Here is a 20106-nt window from a genome sequence, read left to right as displayed (position 1 = left end):
AGACCAAGGCTGGGTTTGAGAAAGAGCAAGAGATTTCTGGACATTAATTGTGGTTTTGTTCTGTGATCAGTCAAGCAGAAGTCCTGCTGGGGACTAGGTTCCTCCACCTAATGGAGACCCTGCAGTGCAGCTGGAAGTTCTCACACCAGCCAATCAGGAGAAACTCTGAGGAACGCTTAACATGGACAATATCAACCCAATGATGGAGTTGGAAAGTCTCAGTGAGTGTCTGAATCAAAGCTTATTGCAGACCTTGTTTCTCCAGCTTTATCAGCTCTCAGATCAGCTGAAGGACTTCAAGGTGTTGCTCAAGCCGGGTCACGTCAGCTGTGGCTGATAAAACCTCTTATCAGTAGAAAGCAGCAGACTGGTCAGCTGGAGACACAAGGGTGTGTGTGTGTGTTTGTGTGTGCAGATTAAATGCAGCCTGTGGTCCCTCCTCCCCTGTAGCCCTCTCTATATATTCTCTGGTGGAGCCGGCGGGCTGCACTCTTCTGCAGACACTCAGAGTGTGTTCAGCAGTGAGAGAGAGCAGCAGAGAGACATTCGCTTTGACTGAAGCACCAACACTTTTCTTTGTGTGTGTGAGAAGTTTTAAGAAGGATGATGGACGACTATGACCTTTCCTTCTGGATCTACCTGGCTGTGGTGACCGCGTTAGTGGGCGGGGGCATCAAGAAGATCCTGGCATCCCACCTGAGCACTGGCCCCACTCTGGTGGCCTGGCTGGGGGCCACGGTGCTGGTGGAGCGACTGTGGGCGTTCTGTCTGCCGGCCATGCTGCTGTTGGTGCTGCTCGCTCTTATCTGTTACATCTACTTGAGGTCCAGGGCCGGCCCACCACCCACCCTTCCTATGCAGGGCAAAGCTGTCTTCATTACAGGTAAAAAGAAGTTCCACCTTCTTTCTGAGGTCTGCTGGACACCTAGATGTGGAGATGAATTTAGAGCAGAATGCATGCAGTTAGTTTGAGGATAATCAGCCATTAGTCAGCAGTTCCATACTGGAGGTTTGAAAGGTCCTTCACACTGATTTATCTGCAGAAATATTTTAGTTAATCTAAAGGAAGCAGAAAGCAACAAAAAGCTAAAATAAAAGTTTATGAAAAACTTTGATTTAGAGACACTTTAGTCAGAAATCTGCAAATTTCTTTCAGGTTACATATAAAACAAGAAACTGTTTTCACTTCTTATATCAGATCACACGTTCATCAGTTTGAATTCATGCAGAAAAGTTTTCTAACCTGACCAGGATCTTCACTTGTGTTTTAATGTGTGTTTGCATGTTTTCCTAATCTTTTGTTGGAGTGTGAACGATCAAAGTACCGGGCCTGCTGCTCAGATCAGAGTGGTGATCTGAACCATCCACAACTCAGTGAACTGTGGACAATTGACACATGCATGTGTGTGTGTGCGTGCGTGTGTTTGTGTGTGTGTGAGTGAGTGTGTGTGTGCTCCTGTTTGTCTGGTTGAGTGAGGCCCATTCTTTGTATTTCACCATCAAAATGAGGACCGTTTGTTGTAAATTGGAGACATTTTCATGGACCTCCACCTTGACATTTTGCTAGGTAGTTATTTTAGGACTAAGGTGTGAATGGAGTTGTTGTTAGGCTTAGGGTCCGGTACGTACTGGTAATAGTTAGGGTTTTGAGTGTGTATGTTTGTGTGTGTGTGTGTGGTTGTGAGTGTGTGTGTGTGTTTTTTTTTTGTTGGTGTGTGTGTGTGTGTGGTTGTGAGTTTGTGTGTTTTTTTGTTGGTGTGTGTGTGTGTGGTTGTGAGTGTGTGTGTGTTTTGTTTTGTTGGTGTGTGTGTGTGGTTGTGAGTTTGTGTGTGTGTGTGGTTGTGAGCGTGTGTGTGTGTGTTTTTTTTGTTGGTGTGTGTGTGTGTGGTTGTGAGTGTGTGTGTGTGTTTTTTTGTTGGTGTGTGTGTGTGGTTGTGAGTTTGTGTGTGTGTGAGGTTGTGAATGTGTGTGTGTGTGTGGTTGTGAGTGTGTGTGTGTGTGTGTGTGTGTATGTGTGTGTGTGTGAGTGTGTGCGTGTGTTTTTTTGTTGGTGTGTGGTTTTGAGTGTGTGTGTGGTTGTGTGTGTGTGTGTGGTTGTGAGTGTGTGTGTGTGTGGTTTTGAGTGTGTGTGTGTGTTTTTTTGTTGTTTTGTGTGTGTGAGTGTGTGTGTGTGTGGTTGTGAGTGTGTGTGTGTGTGGTTGTGTGTGTGTGTGGTTGTGAGTGTGTGTGTGTGTGGTTGTGTGTGTGGTTGTGTGTGTGTGTGTGTGTGTGTGTGTGTGGTTGTGTGTGTGTGTGGTTGTGTGTGTGTGTGGTTGTGAGTGTGTGTGTGTGGTTGTGTGTGTGGTTGTGAGTGTGTGTGTGTGTGGTTGTGTGTGTGGTTGTGTGTGTGTGTGGTTGTGAGTGTGTGTGTGTGTGTGTATGTGTGTGGTTGTGTGTGTGTGTGGTTGTGAGTGTGTGTGTGTGGTTGTGTGTGTGTGGTTGTGAGTGTGTGTGTGTGTGTGTATGTGTGTGGTTGTGTGTGTGTGTGGTTGTGAGTGTGTGTGTGTGTGTGTGTGTGTGGTTGTGTGTGTGTTTTTTTGTTGGTGTGTGAGTGTGTGTGTGTGTGGTTGTGTGTGTGTGTGGTTGTGAGTGTGTGTGTGTGTGTGTGTGTGTGCACTGACCTCTGCCTCTGCATGGCCTCACGGCGGCCAGCTGGCTCTGTTGTAGTTAACGAGATAATCAGATCTGGGGATTAACGTGAGGCCCTAATGACTCTCTGCTGGGATCTGTGTAGAAACACTGAGGGCAGAAACTTTACCAAACGGCTTCTCAGCTCTTTGAAAGGTAAAAAAAAACTGTTGCCATGGAGACTTTTAGATCACCTGCTGCTAGCACCAGCAATATCAATGTAATAAAGTCTGCCTCTATTGACGTAAAAGTGGAGCAAAAATTGTTCTCTCGTCAGAGAGAAATATATTGAAATGATCTAGCTGTAGAGAACAAAAAGACGCAACCTGTGACTGCAACCTTTAACCAGCTAAGAGGCTCCTCTCTGCTGCTTCTGGAGGTGCAGCTGTCTTCAAATCCATGACGTCAATGTCACCAAGCAGCAGTTTTCAAATAATACACCTGACGTCCACCCAGATAAACTGCTTCTGACAGGAAATCTCCTCTGTCATGGAGGATAACAAGATGACGTGATTAAAAGGTCACCGGCTCTCAGTCGAGGAGATGACTCCATTAGGCTCTGTACATGAAACACGACCCAACTTCATCAATCAAATCAATCAAGAAACACGACATTAAATGGAAAGGTGTGTGAAAATGCAGAAGCTGCTGATCAGATGCATTAATGAACTAATGGTCCTCAGTGTGAACATCTTCATAACAGCAGGAGCAACCAGCTGGGTGTTAACACAATCCAAGCTGCATCTGGATCATCACCTCCTCTGTATACCAAAGTATTCTACAGTCCAACTTGAGTTCGTCTGTCCGACAGCTGAAGCCTGGTCTGAACTGGGTCATCAACAGAACCATGATGCAAATACAGCAGCGGCGCTACAACAGACTAGCTGAAAAACAGTCCAGTCAACATTCAGACCTCAGTCTGGTGTGACCTTCAGAGACCTGAGTAGAACCCTCAATAATCTGAACTAATGCTGGAAGGAAGAGTGGGCCAAAGTTCCTTCACAACAAGGATAGAGAAGCTTCTCAGAGTTCTGCTACTGAAGAAGGTTCTACAGGCTGCTCAAAGAGGTTCTAGAAGCTTCTGAAGCCGAGCTTCCAGTTCCAGCATCTTAGTCTCAGCTCATGCCTGCAGTAATTATCATCAAGCTTGATGAGTGTTGACTACGGTTTGGTTGGAAAAACCATCTTGACTTTATTTTCTTGGTTGTGCAACAGTTGTACTCTTCCAGGATACTTTGTGGGAATGGAGCGGACCAGGTGCTGAGACCCGATGATAAACTTCTGAACCTAATGCTCTGTAGTGTTTCCAATCGTTAGAAATGTCTCGAACATTAGAGTTCTTTACGTTTTATGGAGGTTTGCAAACTAAACTAATAAGGATGACCCAGTTTTTCAAGCAGATACTTCATTTCATAGCGTCAGATTTTGTTAAGTTTAAAACTGGACCTTGGGATAAAACAGCTGCAGCTTTGCTCTGACATGTCCGCTATGAAGCCACAGCTGGTGTTTGCTGCCTAACTTTCTGCTTCATTTGCTTTGTCCCTTCGATTAAATGTTTGAGCAGCCGTCATGACTCAGCGAGCTCTTGAGGAAACATCTTTAGACTGTGATCAAAGCAAAAGTCCAGATCCCCTCCCACTTACAGGAAGCTTTGTGCTTTGATCAGGAGGAAACAGATCTAGGTTACACAAATATGTGCCTCTGTAAATAAGAGCTGTGCAGCCAGAGTTATTCAGAGTAGTAGCACCGCTCTGATTCAGCACTGTTCATATGAAACCATCTCATCAAGCCCTTTATCAGATAAACCATTCAAGCCACTGACAATGACTCAGAAGACTTGGAGCAGCAAATCTGATGTCTAGCATCAGACCCGAGTCCTCGCCACAGCCTGTTTTTTCCTGGTCCTTGACCTGAATCATTCCCTCCTCATAGTTTTTACCTGAGTTCTTTAAACCAATTCCTTCATCCAAGTCCTTCACTAGAGTTCCCTACCCCACTGCTTTATTCAAGTCCTTCTCCAAAGTCTTTTATCAAACAGCGTTACACTAGTCCTTTATGTCTCCTAACCTAGTGCAACCTAGTGCAAGTCCTTACACAAGTACTTTCCTTTCCTTTCCTTGCTTTGCTTTTATTTTTTTAACTTTTGTCTATTGATGTTGGTTTTCTGGTATTTATGTTGACATTTTTTCACTGAGTTCACCACTTCCAAATATTTTTCCATACTTTCTTTTTTTTTTCCGTCTTTCTATTTTTGCATGTGACATTTCACGTTTTTCTGTTCCCACACAGGTGTTCCTCCCTCTTTCTACACCTCCCACCATTAGAGTTCAGTTTCATGTCAATACCAAGTCAATCGGTGCCAAAGAGTTTACTTTGTTCTGGGATTTTTGTTTCTATCCTCATTAGATTTTAGAAAAACTGTCTAAAGTGTTTGCTTAGTTGAGGGGATTTCTGCTTATTTAGAGTTTTTCTTTCAGGGTTGAAGCAATGCCGACAACAACGGAAAGTGTTGCCTAATATTTGTGCAGAGACTTGTCTGGGTTCACCACAGAAACATTTCAGGATGATCTGAAGTCAGCAGAATCCTCTCCAGGACCACTGCTGGTAGGTCGCTCGTTGCAGATGCTGAACAGAAACATCTTCTTCCTGGAGGAAACATGAAAAAAAAACGAATTTACGCTGGATCAAACCCTAAGATTTTCAAAGGAAGCAGATCCGTCATTATTCATGATCAAGAAACAGTTTTAAAATCAATCATAACTTGATGGAAGTTTTCTTGGAAGAGTCTCGCCTCTGACCTCATTAAAAACCTGAAACAATCAGATGCCAACAGCTGATGATTTTTGGAGACTGAATTAATGAGAGGGATGGAGTATTTTGGACTTGTTTTAGGACACAGGGTAATCATGAGTCTCATATCTTTCTACCTTCTGGCTGTTATGTAACCTGAAAACAGATAACGTCTTGTAGCATTCCACAAACTGCTGAACACCGTGTTCCTCATTCCTGCAGTCTCCGACATGGCAGCTAGAAGACCATCTGAGCCCAACAGAACCCCCACACATGTGGCTCTAAGTCTAACAAGAACAAAAGGAACATTTAAAAGCAACTACCAGCGTGCTCTGGACACATTTATCATTTAGTCAGTAAAATAATCCCGGAACAGCCGTCATTCTCTTCCCTCGAATCATTGGATATCCACAGTTATCTTTCTTTATGTTGCCAAGCTGGCCAGAAAGATGCGTTACAACTGAGACTCTTTAGCCCTGTCCAACTAGGGGTGCCTGTTTTAGTCAACCCTAACAGCTTTCAACCACACCAGACATCTTCATAAGCTTAATAATAATCTTTATTTTATTTGTCATTGCACCTGTAGATCTCAATGAAATGTGTCCAGTGCATTTAACCCATCCCGGAGTGATCAGTGGGCAGCTGTGCAGCACCTGGCCAGCATTTCATGCCAAAGGGTCTTGCTCAGCGACCAGAGTGGCAGTGTGTAGGATTTAAACCGGGTCCTTGCAGCCTTCTCGTCACGCTGCTCTAACCACTATATACCACTTCCACAGAGAGATCCGTCCTCCTGTCTCTCCCTGTTCAGATGGTTGACAATACCTGGATCTTATGGGTCATCAAAAAACTTCTAAGCCTCTCTTAGTAACTTCTTAGACCACCAGAGTGAAACGGACAACTCTAGGAAGGGTTATTTAACCTTCACATAACCCTGGCATTTAGCCACGTAGACCTGGAATCTCCTCTGGAACATTTTTATTTCCCCCTGCTTCACACGAACAGACTGAGAAAAGTCCCTTTCGTAGTCCTCCTGAGATCATTACTGACTCTTTAAACCTGGGATGGACACTAGAGGGTGACACGGGAGTGGATTTTCTCTCCTGTCCCATCCCGCTCCCACAGAAAAATGACTTGTCCCATCCCAATCCCAGGCCAGCATAACGAAAAAAATCCTGTCCCGTCCCACTCCTGGTAAATTGACTCCCACTCCCATTTTTGTTTTCTTCATTTAGTCTTTTGGCAATTTCTTTCTTTGAAGGACCAGTTAGGTCCCTGTTTTTAGCTGTAGTAAAGGCCAGTTAAAGTAAAAAGAATAATAATGAAGAAATAATAAAATATCAAACAAGGAAACAGACCATGCCTATCTTAGCTGAATAAACAAAATGTACATAGTTGTATTTTACTTATTTATTAAGTGATTGTTTCCTTTGAACAATGACATCACTTTTATGTTTCAAGTTGCTGGAACAAAAGAAAAATGCACCTAGTAAGAGAACTGTACTTGTTGAACAAAAGGACAAAAAGGTATTACCTTCACAATTTAGAAACTGTAGCTCAATGGTTCACAGCCCTGGTCCTCAGGGACCCCTTCCCTGCAAGTTTTAGATGTGTGTCTGCTCCAGAACACCTGATTTAAATTCTGACATGATCTCCTATACAGGCATCAAGAATGGAGGGTCAAACTGGACAAAATTAAAACAATAAAATCATCTTTAAATAAATAAATGTTTTGAATGTCCCATAAGTGAAGTAAATGTAACATGAAAGAAATGTAACATTAAATGTGCCACTAAATTAAAGGTACCATTTATTTATTTAATACATCATTAGAAACAATAAATGTACCATTATATCATGAAATGGACTATAATGCAATTAAATGTGCCACTGAATAATTAAGTATAATTTTAAAGACGACATGACGTAATTAGTGGTACATTTAATATTTAATGATGTATTAAAATAAATTGTACATTTAATGGTACATTCAATTTTTTTCTATTTCACAACATATTTAATATCTTCCCTTAATGAAGCCTTTCTATACGGAGCCCTCGAGGGGACATGGGGGATTTTTTCTCTTTTTACGTTCTCACGCAATAGTCTTTGCGTTATTTCGCAATACTTTGTGGGATAGTTTCCAAACCAGATAACTGCAAAAATGAAACAAACACTACACCCGTTTTGAGATTTATTGAGTTTTATTTTGAAATCAGCCTTAAATAAAATTATCTTCAAATCAGACTAAAAGACAGTTTTTATCCACAAGCTGTCAAACAAACTACTGAACAATAAAACTGCACGAAACCACATCTGTGACACTTTATTTCCTTATTACTGCTGCATGATGTGTACTTTTTTTTGTACGCCATTAGTGCTTTTATTTGTATCGTGATTTGAACGGTTCTTCTTATCCTAAGCATTTCATCGCATTGTTTACTGCGTGTTAACCTGCATATGACAAATAAACCATATCAATGACATATCAGTGCTGTTTGTTTTATGAGCAGTTTGTCAAATGTGCTGCTGTTCCAAAATGCCGAACGCAAAATAAATAAATTTCCCCATGTCTCCTCACGGGCTTCCGTACCTAATCTCTTAAATCTTTAGAGCACATGCAGCAATTTTGTTGGTCAGATGAGACTTGACACATGTTGGTACTTTTGGTTTGATGAATGAAGAGATGCAGGGTTGATTTAATCCAGAATCTGTTTTACAAGTGTCCCTTAATTACTGGTGAACTTGATTACAACTAAACACGTTTTACAAGCAGCAGACTGCGTGTTAAAACCGCTACATTCAAGTCTCCTGAAGTTCAGTAATATTTGCGACTTTCCTGTCAGCTCTATGAGTTTAATAGATAAGTCCTGACTTCTGACTTTACCTTACAAACCTAATTTTACCACGTCCAGTTCAGGACAGAGGGAACAAACGCAGGTGGAAAACATCGATCAGAAGCACTGTTGGCTTGTGGGTCGTGTAGTTCGTTTCACTCGCATTATAGTTGAGGCTTCTTGGAAAAAAACTACACAATGTCGATCCAAGTTTTTTTTTCTTAAAGTTTATAACAAAGTCTCAGTTTTACATTTCCAAAGACAATTAATCCTAGTTTATTCTCCCTCCTATTGGTTAGCTCCCGCTCCCCGTCTGCTCCAGTTCATGTTTTATCCTGTACCGTCCCAATCACGTGATCTTTACTGATGCTGTCTCCCGTCCCGCGGGATTCCCGTGGGAATCCCGAACCAATGTCAGCCTCTAGTGGACACTAAGCTTCCTCCCATGGACCCAAATGCAGACAGGCAGGCAGAGGCAGTGTGGTGAGTAGAAAAGGTTTAATAAATAACTCACAGCAGGCAGGATGTAATAGATGCAGGAATGAACAGGCTTGGCTTGGCATGAACAAATCAAACAGAAAGGTGTATGTAGAGCATGGACTGATGGGCTGACTGTGGCAGGGAATGGGGACCAAAACATGAATGAGCTGACAAGAGCTGCAGGAAACGATCAACCAAAGGAACGTCTTCCAGATGCGGAACACAAAATGCATTATAAACAGGTAAGAAACTATACCTAAAAGAATGAACTAAAGCACCAGGATCAGAAGAAAAACCCAAAACGAGACTCGAACATCTGCAGATCATGAAAACTTTCATCTTTGATTTTATTTCCTTGAATCCTGATTCAGACCTTCATATTTTTCTTCAGTTGTCTTCGATCCATAAGTCAAAAACAGAGAATCACATTCTAACTCGTTCTTCTGCTGGTTAGAAAATGTTAGCGCCACCAGCAGTGAGATGCATGCAGAACGGACCCTCAGATGTGCTTCATCACTGTGAGCAACCAGAATTATAGCAGCTCTTCCGTAAATAGAAGATTAAAGTATAATTTAATAAATATCCAAAAAATCGATCATAAAACAAACATTACCCATTAGAACCATCTTCACTTTCTCCTTTACCTCCAGTGTCCTTATTTCAGCTCAAGTTCCTGTCGAACATGGACCATGTGGACCCCCTGCAACTCTGACAATACACGACCTCAGATCAGTAATGTGATCTCCATCTGGAGGTGGAGCTGCAGATGTTGCTGCTGGCCTCTACTGTTTCTGACCTCGTTTATGTTTCTATATCTGACAGAGTTTGTTTGTTTCTTCTCCAAGGGGCCCTTTGGAGCCTTGGCCCTGTTGCATAACAGCGCACCTCCTCTTCTTCCTGCTCAAAGTGGGATAACGTTCCTACATGTTCAGCTGTCCTCCTTTGTCTAAAACTGGAATCCTCACCCCAGCTCATCCTGCAGACAAAGATGGAAGGACTGAAGAACGTAGGACACTCCGCTCCCGTGGTCTCCTCCAGTCAGATTATTTAAATGCGCAAACTCACCGACTTCACTCGTCTCACAAACTGTAACCACCTCAGCTTCAACAATTACACTAAAACAACTCGTCAAGCATGAATCTGAATGGAGTATTCGCTCGATCAGTTAATAATTAGTTAATTATTGAGTGTGAACTGGTGCACAGCGGGAAACAGGTGTCACCTTGTTACATTCAGGTGTTTGTGTTAAATGCTGTAAAAAAACAGCGACTCTCCGGCAGAGATATGGCTTTCTGCCCAGGGCAGCAGAGCCTGGGAGGGGTGCAATGATGCAGAAATAAATAAATAAATAAGTTTCTGTCGGTTCCGCTGGGTTTTCTGTTGCTTCTCTGCATGTCCAGTTAACGTGCATGTCCGCCCCCTGTGGTCGGTGGGGTTGCTGCAGATGCTGAAGTTGATGTCTGATTTGAGGGGCCATTTCGTTGATTCACAAGCTGTCGCTGCTTTCTCAACATAAGGAACAACTAAGATTGAGAAAAGTCAGAAGTTGAATTTATATTAATTTATATTTAAATCCAGGACCTTGTTGCTGGAAGGCAAAAGTGCTAAAGATTGCTCCACTGTGCAGTCATCCATCTTTATCAGCTCCAATCAGATCGCCTGTTTCTACCAACTGTTTTTGATCAGTTACACATTTAAAAGGGTTGCCTGGTGGAGTGGGGAAGGGAGGTTGTCAGCTGTCGGGCTGTAGCTCAGAATAACCTGACAGGTGAAGTCGGTTCAGAATCAGATGTTTCTGCAGCGAGGAGCCGAGCTGAGGGATGGATTTCACTCCCACTCAGCAGCTCCTTTCTCAGAACGTGATGCTGGATGTCTTCCAAGGACACAAGAGGAGCAGCGTGCCAACACCTCAACGGTCTTGCCAGCAGAGCTCGCTTTGACACCCGCCGCACAAAAGGAACAAACAGAAAGTTTTGCCTCAGATCAGGTTGTAGGAGCCTGGAGGACGTGACAGATCCCTACGACGGCTGTTTCTGAGCGGCCCTCTGGGAGAACATATGTGGGTGTGTGAGCAAGAGCGCCAGGATGAAACGTGTCTGAACACCCAGAAAACAGGGAGCGAGATGATGGAGAGTTTTATGGGTCAAAACCAGAAACCAAAGGTCCACACACCACTGAGGGGTGACTTGCTTACTCTCAGTTTTCAGCTCTCATGTCAGCTCAGTGTCAGCTGCAGCACTGTTTTCATGCGACTTGCTCATCACAGGTTACTCATCAGGGGTCAGCCCAGCAGAACCAAAATCATCCATTGGCATCAACCAATGGGAATGACCCAAATCTAATTTTCATTTTTTTTCCACTAAGTCTTCTGATCAATAAGGACTCTAGAAATAGAAGTCCAGCATGTTGACATGGATCTAATTTTCTGCAGTCAGCATTTTAAACCAGCTGCTGTAGGTTCAAAACAATCATCTGTTCCTGTTCACTGACTTATTCTCCATAAAGTTTGCTTTGAATTGAGCAAACTATTACATTCTGACACTCTTCTACAGCCTTAGATGACATTTTCCTGCATTTCTAGAGCTGCTTAATTTCTGCACCAGATTCACTAAGTAATAAATACATGAAGTGTAGCAGATGGGAGCAATTTACAGCTGTTTTTATTAATAATCTTTATTTTATTTGTCATTGCACTTATAGATTCCAATGAAATGTGTCCTCTGCATTTAACCCATCCCATGGGGAGTAGTGGGCCTCTGTGCAGCACCCAGGTAGCATTTTGGGGTTAAGGGTCATGCTCAGGGACCCAGAGTGGCAGTGTGTGGGTTTCCAACCGAGTACTTCCAGCGTTCTCAGTGTGCTGCTCTACTCACTGTGCTTCAAATAACACTTCTTTAGCCACAAAGACAGTAGGCCCTGAGATGTTTGGGTTTCAGTTTTCATTTGTGTTTTAATCACTTCTGAGTTCTTTGTTTTTTAAAGTCTCATTGATTATATTAATTTCTCTGTTAATTGATGTCAGTTAGTTGGATTAGTTCATGCTTTGTGCTTATATCCTCCATGTCTCGATCCCCTCCTGCTGCGCTTAAGTTTGTTTTGTATTTTATCCTATTAAACTCATCGTGCTGCTTCCACAGTCCTGTCTGCACCAGGGTCCTACTCCAAAAAAATCACACTTTGTGACAGATGCAGTAAAATTGTTAAAGAGAAGGTATTACTTGATCATAATATTTGATTAACAGAGAGGTCCAGCTTCTAACCTGAGGAGGTACTGATGAGTTCTGCTCATTAATCTCTGCATCTGAGGGTTCTGTTTTAATGTTCCAAAGTCATGATGTCTAGAGTCTGAATTTCAAACAGTGACAATGTGATCCTTCATGGGATTATAAAAATTAATTGTACCAAAATCGTGCAGAACTCGCTGGACCACAAATTCTGCCTTCTATGACATCAGTGGCCCATCATTCTCTTAATCTGACAATGCAGCAAAATGATCCAGTTCTCAGCAGATGGTATTTTCTCTTTAAACAGTGTAACACAAACAGAGAATAACTCAGATTTGCAAACATTTGAATTTTGACCTTTGCATTTCTTTGATGAGTCCAAGAAAAATTCAATCCACAAAAAACCAAAATATGTTCAAGAAATAAAGAAGAACTGGTCACCAGTTTCGTTTGTCTGTATAAACTTTTATTAGGACTAATTCCAGTGAAGTTTAGGGAAGTAAGACATAAAAATGGCAAATAAATTATATTTTTACACCTCCACAGCCATACTAAATACATATTTGTTTTTATTTCATTTGCATTAGTTGGTTTTGCCGGTTGCACAATGGTGCAGTTGTTTCCACTGTTGCCTCACAGCAAGGAGGTCCTGAGTTTAGATGCTGAATTGGTGCAGTCTGCAAGTTCTCCTTGTGCATGGGTGACTTCTTTCCGGCTTCCTCCTGTTGTCCCAGGACATGTATGTTAGAAGTTATGGTCCTAAATGGCCTCAGTTGTGGTTGTTTCCATGCATGGTTGTGTTTGTATGTGATGAACTAACTAAAGACCAGTCCAGGTGTGAGTGTCCACCCCCCAACTAACAGCTGGAGACAGCGAGGACAGGTCTATGGAAAACAGACTGTTTGTGTAACAAATTTGTCAAAACAAAGCATTATAACGTAATGATCAAAAACTACCTGGATTAAACTATGATTTAATCCCAGTGTTTCCTCTGTGTCCCTGCAGGCTGCGACACCGGCTTTGGGAATGCTGCGGCAAAGCGCCTGGACTCTTTGGGTATTGATGTTTTTGCCACCGTTTTGGATCTGACAGGAGAAGGAGCCAGAGAGCTGCAGAAAAGCTGCTCATCCCGCCTCACTCTCCTGCAGGTGGACATCACGAAGCCGCAGCAGGTGCAGCAGGCGCTGCTGGACACCAAGGCCAAGCTGGGTCTCAGAGGTGGGCTGGATGGAGACTCTTTCACATTTTGTTTTCACCAGTAGGTTTAGAACACCCAGTTGGAAGATGTACACAAACACAAAGAGCTTCCTAATCAAAAATCACACAGTTGAAGGATGCACACTAATAGCAGCAACGCTGCAGATGAAAGTGTCAGAGAAACAAACTTTAAAGAGATTCAAGTGGGTAAAGTTTAAAGAGAGCAGTGGGCCAGAGCTGTGAGAGGAAGGTGCAGGATGTCATGAGGTCCAGATATTTAAGAGCAGCTTCAGGGAATGATGGATGGGGACAATTCTGACTGCAGAGGGATAAACAACAGCAGATTTTGTTTCCTTACACAACAAATGCAGATGCATTCCAGATTCCCTGGCTTTTTCTCAGGTCTGGAACATGAAAACTGTTTAAGACAGAAAATGTTATCTCCTGCCTTCAAGCAGACCTTCTCTGAACATCTGCTGCATGTCTCAGGTGTGTTTGTTGTGGCCAGCAGGCCGGTAAGTTAAGCACTGAAGGTTTCAGAGGAACTTTGGTTTGGACCTGTTTAATGTTTCTTAGTCAGATTGGTTCTGAGTGTGTTTGAATGATGCTCTGCAGTCTCACTAGTCTCAGTAAAGTTTTGAATTCCCCTGTTAGTTCTGGTAGTTCTGCTCAGCTTGTCCTTCCAGTCCAGCATGTGACAGAAGATGACAAGCAGGAATGTTTGTGCAGCAGTCTTCTAGGAAACGCAGAAAAGACCAGATAACTGTTCTGGGACCAGTCCTGAGTCAGGGCTGCCCACTGGGACGGGAAGTAGAGGAGTCGGACTCTCAAGGGGTTTGGTGATTGGCTCAGAGCTGCTGCTCCCACAGGCTTCATAATTAGAGCTCAAAGAGTTGGCTGCAGTTCGCAGTCATTTAGGGATACACTAGCAGTGTGTGTGTGTGTGTGTGTGTGTGTGTGTGTAAGACATGAAGGGAAGGATCACAAACATCTCTCTCTGAGGGCTTTTATTTGTTCTCATGTTGTGGGGACATAAATCACTCTGTGGTGACTCTCCTCACTTCTGGGGACAAAGTCTTCATCACATGAGTCATTAAAGTTTAACACGGCGGTTTGAGGTCTGGGCCAAGTTGTCAGGAAAAGTCGGAGACCTCCTGAGTGAGAAAACGTTTATGGAACAATGTGCAGATTTGTTTAATCTTTCAGCTTGAGAAGTATTCAGTGTTTGTTGAGGCTGGTGACGGCGGTTTGTCCTCAAACGTCCCCGTGACGTTCTTTCCCCGCTGGGATTCACACAAAGACTCTCACCTGTTGGGATAAAGTCCCACAGAAAGCTCAGCTGATGAACAACCGAATGATGAAGAGCAGCAGAGGCTTTAGGCTTCCTCGGTCTTGGTGAACACAACACATCTGGACATATTAACATTTATTATTATTATTATGCTGGGTTTTTCCACGTTTTCTTCTAGATTTATGACCATTTCATTCTAGTTTTATTGTGGTTTTTATTCTGGGTTGTGTACTAATTTGATACCAGCTTCATCCTGGGCTCATGATCTGGGTTTGTTGTGGACCTTGCAGTTATGGAGGTGAACATGAACTCTGCTTTACAGTGTCTTCTTGACAAGCTGCTGCTCATCTGAGGTTGGACTGACCTCACTTCAGGAAGCGAATAATCTCTTTATGTCCTGCAAAAAAAATCATAAACCCTCTGAGACCTTCAGCAGGTTTCCACATGTGGAGCATGAATGTGGAGCAGAGGTCCGTCACTAAGACTGCTCCCACAGTGGAAAGTCTCCACAACTACAGCAACATTGTGAGATTAGGACATCAGCTCCAGGTTCCTGCACAGCTGCTTACTGAACTTAATGAAGATTGAGATTCTCACCTCAGTGTGCGTTCAGGGATTGTCCATTTTACTACCAACATCAAACATTAACAGGTTTTCTCCACAGTCAGAAAGTTAAAAGTCAAACCAGAACTGTTTCAGGAGTTAGACAAGGCAGGCATCAGCCCTCCCTTAATGACCCATATGTGTGTGTGTGTGTGTGTGTGTGTGTGTAGGTCTGTGGGGTTTGGTCAACAATGCTGGAGTGTGTGTGAATTTAGGAGACGCAGAGCTGTCACTGATGTCCAACTTCAGAGGCTGCATGGAGGTGAACTTCTTTGGTACGGTGAGCATCACCCAGAGCTTCCTGCCGCTGCTGCGACAGAGCAAAGGACGCATCGTCAACATCTCCAGCCCGGCCGGTGTGTAACACACACACACACACTGTACATGTTTTTTAGCAGTTTGTTTTAATACAATCAGAACTTTACTGAACCACCTCTGGCTCCAGGTCCAGTTGAAGGTCTTGTGCATTCTTCTTTGTAAAACATCTTAAGCTCAGTCAATTTGGATGGAGGACATCTGTGAACATCAGTTTTGCCACATATTTTCTGTCTCTCCTACATGGCTTGTGACAAACTGTAAACCTGACTTCTTCTTAACTCTCTTCCATGAAGGTCATATACAGGGGTTGGACAATGAAACTGAAACACCTGTCATTTTAGTGTGGGAGGTTTCATGGCTAAATTGGACCAGCCTGGTAGCCAGTCTTCATTGATTGCACATTGCACCAGTAAGGGCAGAGTGTGAAGGTTCAATTAGCAGGGTAAGAGCACAGTTTTGCTCAAAATATTGAAATGCACACAACATTATGGGTGACATACCAGAGTTCAAAAGAGGACAAATTGTTGGGTCCACGTCTTGCTGGCGCATCTGTGACCAAGACAGCAAGTCTTTGTGATGTATCAAGAGCCACGGTATCCAGGGTAATGTCAGCATACCACCAAGAAGGACGAACCACATCCAACAGGACTAACTGTGGATGCAAGAGGAAGCTGTCTGAAAGGGATGTTCGGGTGCTAACCCGGATTGTATCCAAAAACATAAAACCACGGCGGCCCAAATCACGGCAGAATTAAATTTGCACCTCAACTCTCCTGTTTCCACCAGAACTGTCCGTCAGGAGCTCCACAGGGTCAATATACACGGCTGGGCTGCTATAGCCAAACCTTTGGTCACTCATGCCAATGCCAAACGTCGGTTTCAATGGTGCAAGGAGCACAGATCTTGGGCTGTGAACAATGTGAAACGTGTATTGTTCTCTGATGAGTCCACCTTTACTGTTTTCCCCACATCCGGGAGAGTTACGGTGTGGAGAAGCCCCAAAGAAGCGTACCATCCAGACTGTTGCATGCCCAGAGTGAAGCATGGGGGTGGATCAGTGATGGTTTGGGCTGCCATATCATGGCATTCCCTTGGCCCAATACTTGTGCTAGATGGGCACGTCACTGCCAAGGACTACCGAACCATTCTTGAGGACCATGTGCATCCAATGGTTCAAACATTGTATCCTGAAGGCGGTGCCGTGTATCAGGATGACAATGCACCAATACACACAGCAAGACTGGTGAAAGATTGGTTTGATGAACATGAAAGTGAAGTTGAACATCTCCCATGGCCTGCACAGTCACCACATCTAAATATTATTGAGCCACTTTGGGGTGTTTTGGAGGAGCGAGTCAGGAAACGTTTTCCTCCACCAGTATCACGTAGTGACCTGGCCACTATCCTGCAAGAAGAATGGCTTAAAATCCCTCTGACCACTGTGCAGGACTTGTATATGTCATTCCCAAGACGAATTGATGCTGTATTGGCCGCAAAAGGAGGCCCTACACCATATTAATAAATTATTGTGGTCTAAAACCAGGTGTTTCAGTTTCATTGTCCAACCCCTGTATAAGCAACACGCCACTAATAGTTGTTCTGTGCATAGAGTATGCCACCTGATCTCTGCAGCTCCTCCAAAGTTACCATGGTCCTCTTGGCTGCTTCTCTGATTAATGCTCTCCTTGCCCAGCTTGTTAGTTTAGGTGGACGTCCACGTCTTGGATTTAAACTTTCTCCCTGACCTGTCTGCTTTGTTCCTTGGTCTCCATGATGCTGTTTGTTCTCTGATGTTCTCTAAAGAACCTCTCAGGCCAGAAACAGAACAGCTGCTGATGACCTAGATTAAACATAGCTGGACCTATCCTGGAAGGCTGAACTGGATTTTATTTAGGGGTACCAGAGTAAAGTGGACTGAATACAACGCTCGCCACATTTTATAGATATTTGTGAAAATTTTCTCATTTTCGTCCTCTTTCTTTTCCTATTTTGTGTTGCTTCATCACATCAGATCCTGATAAAACCCACATAAGGTTTTGGCTGTAATGTGAGAGAAAGTGAAAGAGTTCGTGTGGTGTAAATACTTTTGCAGGACTCTAAACCGCTCCAGAATCATTCACCTGCCAAAGCAAACAGACTGAGCTGCTCCAACTCAAACTGCCTGTGAGCCAAAACAAATCAATCACAGACCTTCATCCTTCAGTGGATGAAGCGTCAGGCCAGACATTTTCCATCCAGGAAAACAAATTGAGCAAACTGTGTGTTTTGTGACATAAACCCATGGGAATATAACCCTCCATTGATTCATTGGGGAACAGAGGGGGTTGATATGCTTGCAGAGCAGCCATTGATTGGTCAGTCTGTGTGTGATGTTAGAATAATGCTCCAACCTTGTCTTCCAGGTGACCAGCCGTTTCCATGCCTGGCAGCGTACGGTTCATCCAAAGCGGCTTTGAATCTCTTCACTGAGAGCCTGAGGCACGAGCTGCAACCCTGGGGGGTCAAAGTGAGCATCATCCTGCCGTCCTCATATAGGACAGGTAAGCCCCACCCTCTAGCCTGCTTCACCTCCTCCAGCAGGTCTGAGTGTCTGATGAGTCCAGCTGTGGAGAAAGAAAAGAGCAGATTAAATCAATCAATCAATGAGAGGAAGCTCCGCCTGCTAGCCATCATGCAGATCTACATCCACCAGCTGCTTATCTCGTTTCAGTTTCTGACTACAATCAAAATTACAACAAACATGTGATGCATTAAATAAATGTGTGATGGGAAACAAATAGAAAGTGCACCCACATTTTAAAGAAATATAGATATTTAAAATAAATAAGAAAGAAAGTTAAATATCAAGGCAACCATTTGGATCAAAACTTTCCACATTTATGAGAAGGAGTTGATCTCAGTAAGTTGCCTGGCTCCATTCCTAATCATCTGTCTCTGCTTCATGTTGAACACAACGATCCGACAATGAGAAACACATCTGGACGCACCTCTGTAAAAACTGCAAAATCCTCCTGAAACACGTGGAAGCTCACAGTGTTCTGCAGCTGCTCAGATCACTAAACGAAACATCTCAGAACAGGAAGCAGAGTCCAGATCAGTCGGACGCTGAGACAAAAGTATTCACGACCACTGAAGGGTTCCTCAAAGCTGGGAATAAAAGATGATAAATAAAAAGCTGGTTCAATAAGGTTTCCCACTTATTAAAATAAATGATTAAAGCTTAATATTTAAATGTGTGACCTAATTATTGACCATAAGCAGAGCTCAGTTATGAAGGAAGAAAAAGAGGAGAACACAGACCTTCTGTTTGAGCTCCTTAAACAAGTCCAGGCCCAAACTGAGCCCAAGCTGGAATCAGAGCTGACCTGCAGGGAAGAAGGGAAGCTAAATGTGTTGCATGTTTTCCAATGGAATAACCTGAATGCTGTGGTAACGCTGTTCTCTCCTCCACAGCTCCCTCCAGCAACAACAACTATTGGGAGCAGAAGCACAAGCAGCTCCTGGAGAGTATGTCTCCAGCGCTGGTTGAGGAGTACGGCGAGGACTACATGAATGAGACCATAAACCTGTTCCGGAGTTTTGGTAAGAATGCCAATCCAGACTTCAGCCCAGTCCTTGACGCCATCGTCCAGGCCCTGTTTTCACCGGAGCCGCAGGCGCGCTACTATGCCGGCCCCGGCCTCTTCCTCATGTACTTCGTCAATAACTACTGCCCACTCAGCATCAGGAACCGCTTCCTCCAGAAGATATTCCTGAAGAAGACGCTGATGCCGCGTGCACTGAGGGAGCAGTCGGGTCAGGAGGTGAACCGTGACCTCCATAACAACAACAACGAGGAGAAGCTGCAGCAGCTGTAAACCTGCTAGTACAGGACCACTCCAGGAACACACTCATAGAGCCAGCCCATTTCTGTTTGTTCTGTATCTGTTTGACTCCACCCACACAAGAGGAATACTTACCTGGAGGTCAGGGGGCGGGGCCTGTTAGAGGGAAAACAGCATCTGGGCCCGTTTTCACAAAGAACCCTATGACTAAAAGTAGCTCCTAGTGACGTATTTCTAAGAAAAATCGGAGAATTTCTCCAATTCTCCGATTTTTCTTATAATTTTCCCTCAGTAAGATAAAAGTTATTCACGAAGCATCTGAGGCCTTCAGAGAGCTCCTAACGTGAGATATCAAGAGTTGTGAGGAGGACTTTTAGTCAGCCTAAGAGTGTCTGAAGCAGAGAAGATGGAGAAAAGACAGAGAGAAAGGAGAGATATTCTCCTCCAATGAACAACAGTGAATAAATAAAACGCCACCGGCTCCATGGTGCAGGGATCCACATCTACATACATACACACTCTAGACAAGATACAGTACAATAATCTAAGCACTATTTAAATAGCAGGAAGATGTAAATGAGGTGAATCAGTATTTGCTGTATTGTTCACGATGATGTCAGCAGCCTCAGCCTAAATGGTCATCTCCAGCGCTCCCAAGTCTGTGGAGAAGTTCTCTGGTGCTGCTATCTCCTCTCTAGCTTCTGATCGCAGCAAGAACCAGAGCTGCTCACATTCCAGGCTGGTGCTGAAAGCAGAGGGAACAACGCATTGATCTGCTGGGAATGTCTGTTGGTTCCCACCGTGATCCCAGGACCAAATCTACCTTTAACACACCTCTCTTCTCCGCCACCAGCAGGCTCTGCTCCTCTGTTCAGTTC

The 20106-nt window shown here is 43.7% G+C and overlaps 1 protein-coding gene and 3 long non-coding RNA genes across 6 annotated transcripts; 2 read left to right on the top strand and 2 right to left on the bottom strand.

Annotated features, from left to right (window-relative positions):
• The first annotated feature begins 483 nt into the window (after nucleotides 1-483).
• hsd11b2 (hydroxysteroid (11-beta) dehydrogenase 2) lies at nucleotides 484-19859 on the top strand. The gene is made up of 5 exons (XM_047362291.1): nucleotides 484-883; nucleotides 13001-13213; nucleotides 15257-15442; nucleotides 17807-17944; nucleotides 18858-19859. Exons 1-5 carry the CDS (start codon nucleotides 604-606, stop codon nucleotides 19259-19261), a joined length of 1221 nt encoding a protein of 406 aa, XP_047218247.1. The 5' UTR covers nucleotides 484-603; the 3' UTR covers nucleotides 19262-19859.
• LOC124866495 lies at nucleotides 716-3165 on the bottom strand. Its single transcript, XR_007037843.1, has 2 exons — nucleotides 2661-3165; nucleotides 716-925 (listed from the first exon to the last, which is right to left on the bottom strand). It is a non-coding gene; the product is annotated as an uncharacterized LOC124866495 (long non-coding RNA).
• Nucleotides 8694-10629, top strand: LOC124866494. Its single transcript, XR_007037842.1, has 3 exons — nucleotides 8694-8774; nucleotides 8913-9013; nucleotides 9163-10629. It is a non-coding gene; the product is annotated as an uncharacterized LOC124866494 (long non-coding RNA).
• LOC124866493 lies at nucleotides 13601-18845 on the bottom strand. Of its 3 annotated transcripts, XR_007037840.1 has the most exons (4): nucleotides 18705-18845; nucleotides 18392-18551; nucleotides 17795-18007; nucleotides 14507-14880 (listed from the first exon to the last, which is right to left on the bottom strand). It is a non-coding gene; the product is annotated as an uncharacterized LOC124866493 (long non-coding RNA). The 3 variants fall into 3 exon arrangements; XR_007037841.1 differs by lacking the exon at nucleotides 14507-14880 and adding an exon at nucleotides 13601-14500 and having other exon boundaries at nucleotides 18392-18845; XR_007037839.1 differs by having other exon boundaries at nucleotides 18392-18845.
• Nucleotides 19860-20106: the final 247 nt, after the last annotated feature.

Source organism: Girardinichthys multiradiatus, chromosome 4 (genome assembly GCF_021462225.1).
Source record: "Girardinichthys multiradiatus isolate DD_20200921_A chromosome 4, DD_fGirMul_XY1, whole genome shotgun sequence".
Taxonomy (NCBI): Eukaryota; Metazoa; Chordata; class Actinopteri; order Cyprinodontiformes; family Goodeidae; genus Girardinichthys; species Girardinichthys multiradiatus.
The sequence above is the reverse complement of the archived record's forward strand: the minus strand, read 5'-3'. Positions and strand labels throughout refer to the sequence as shown.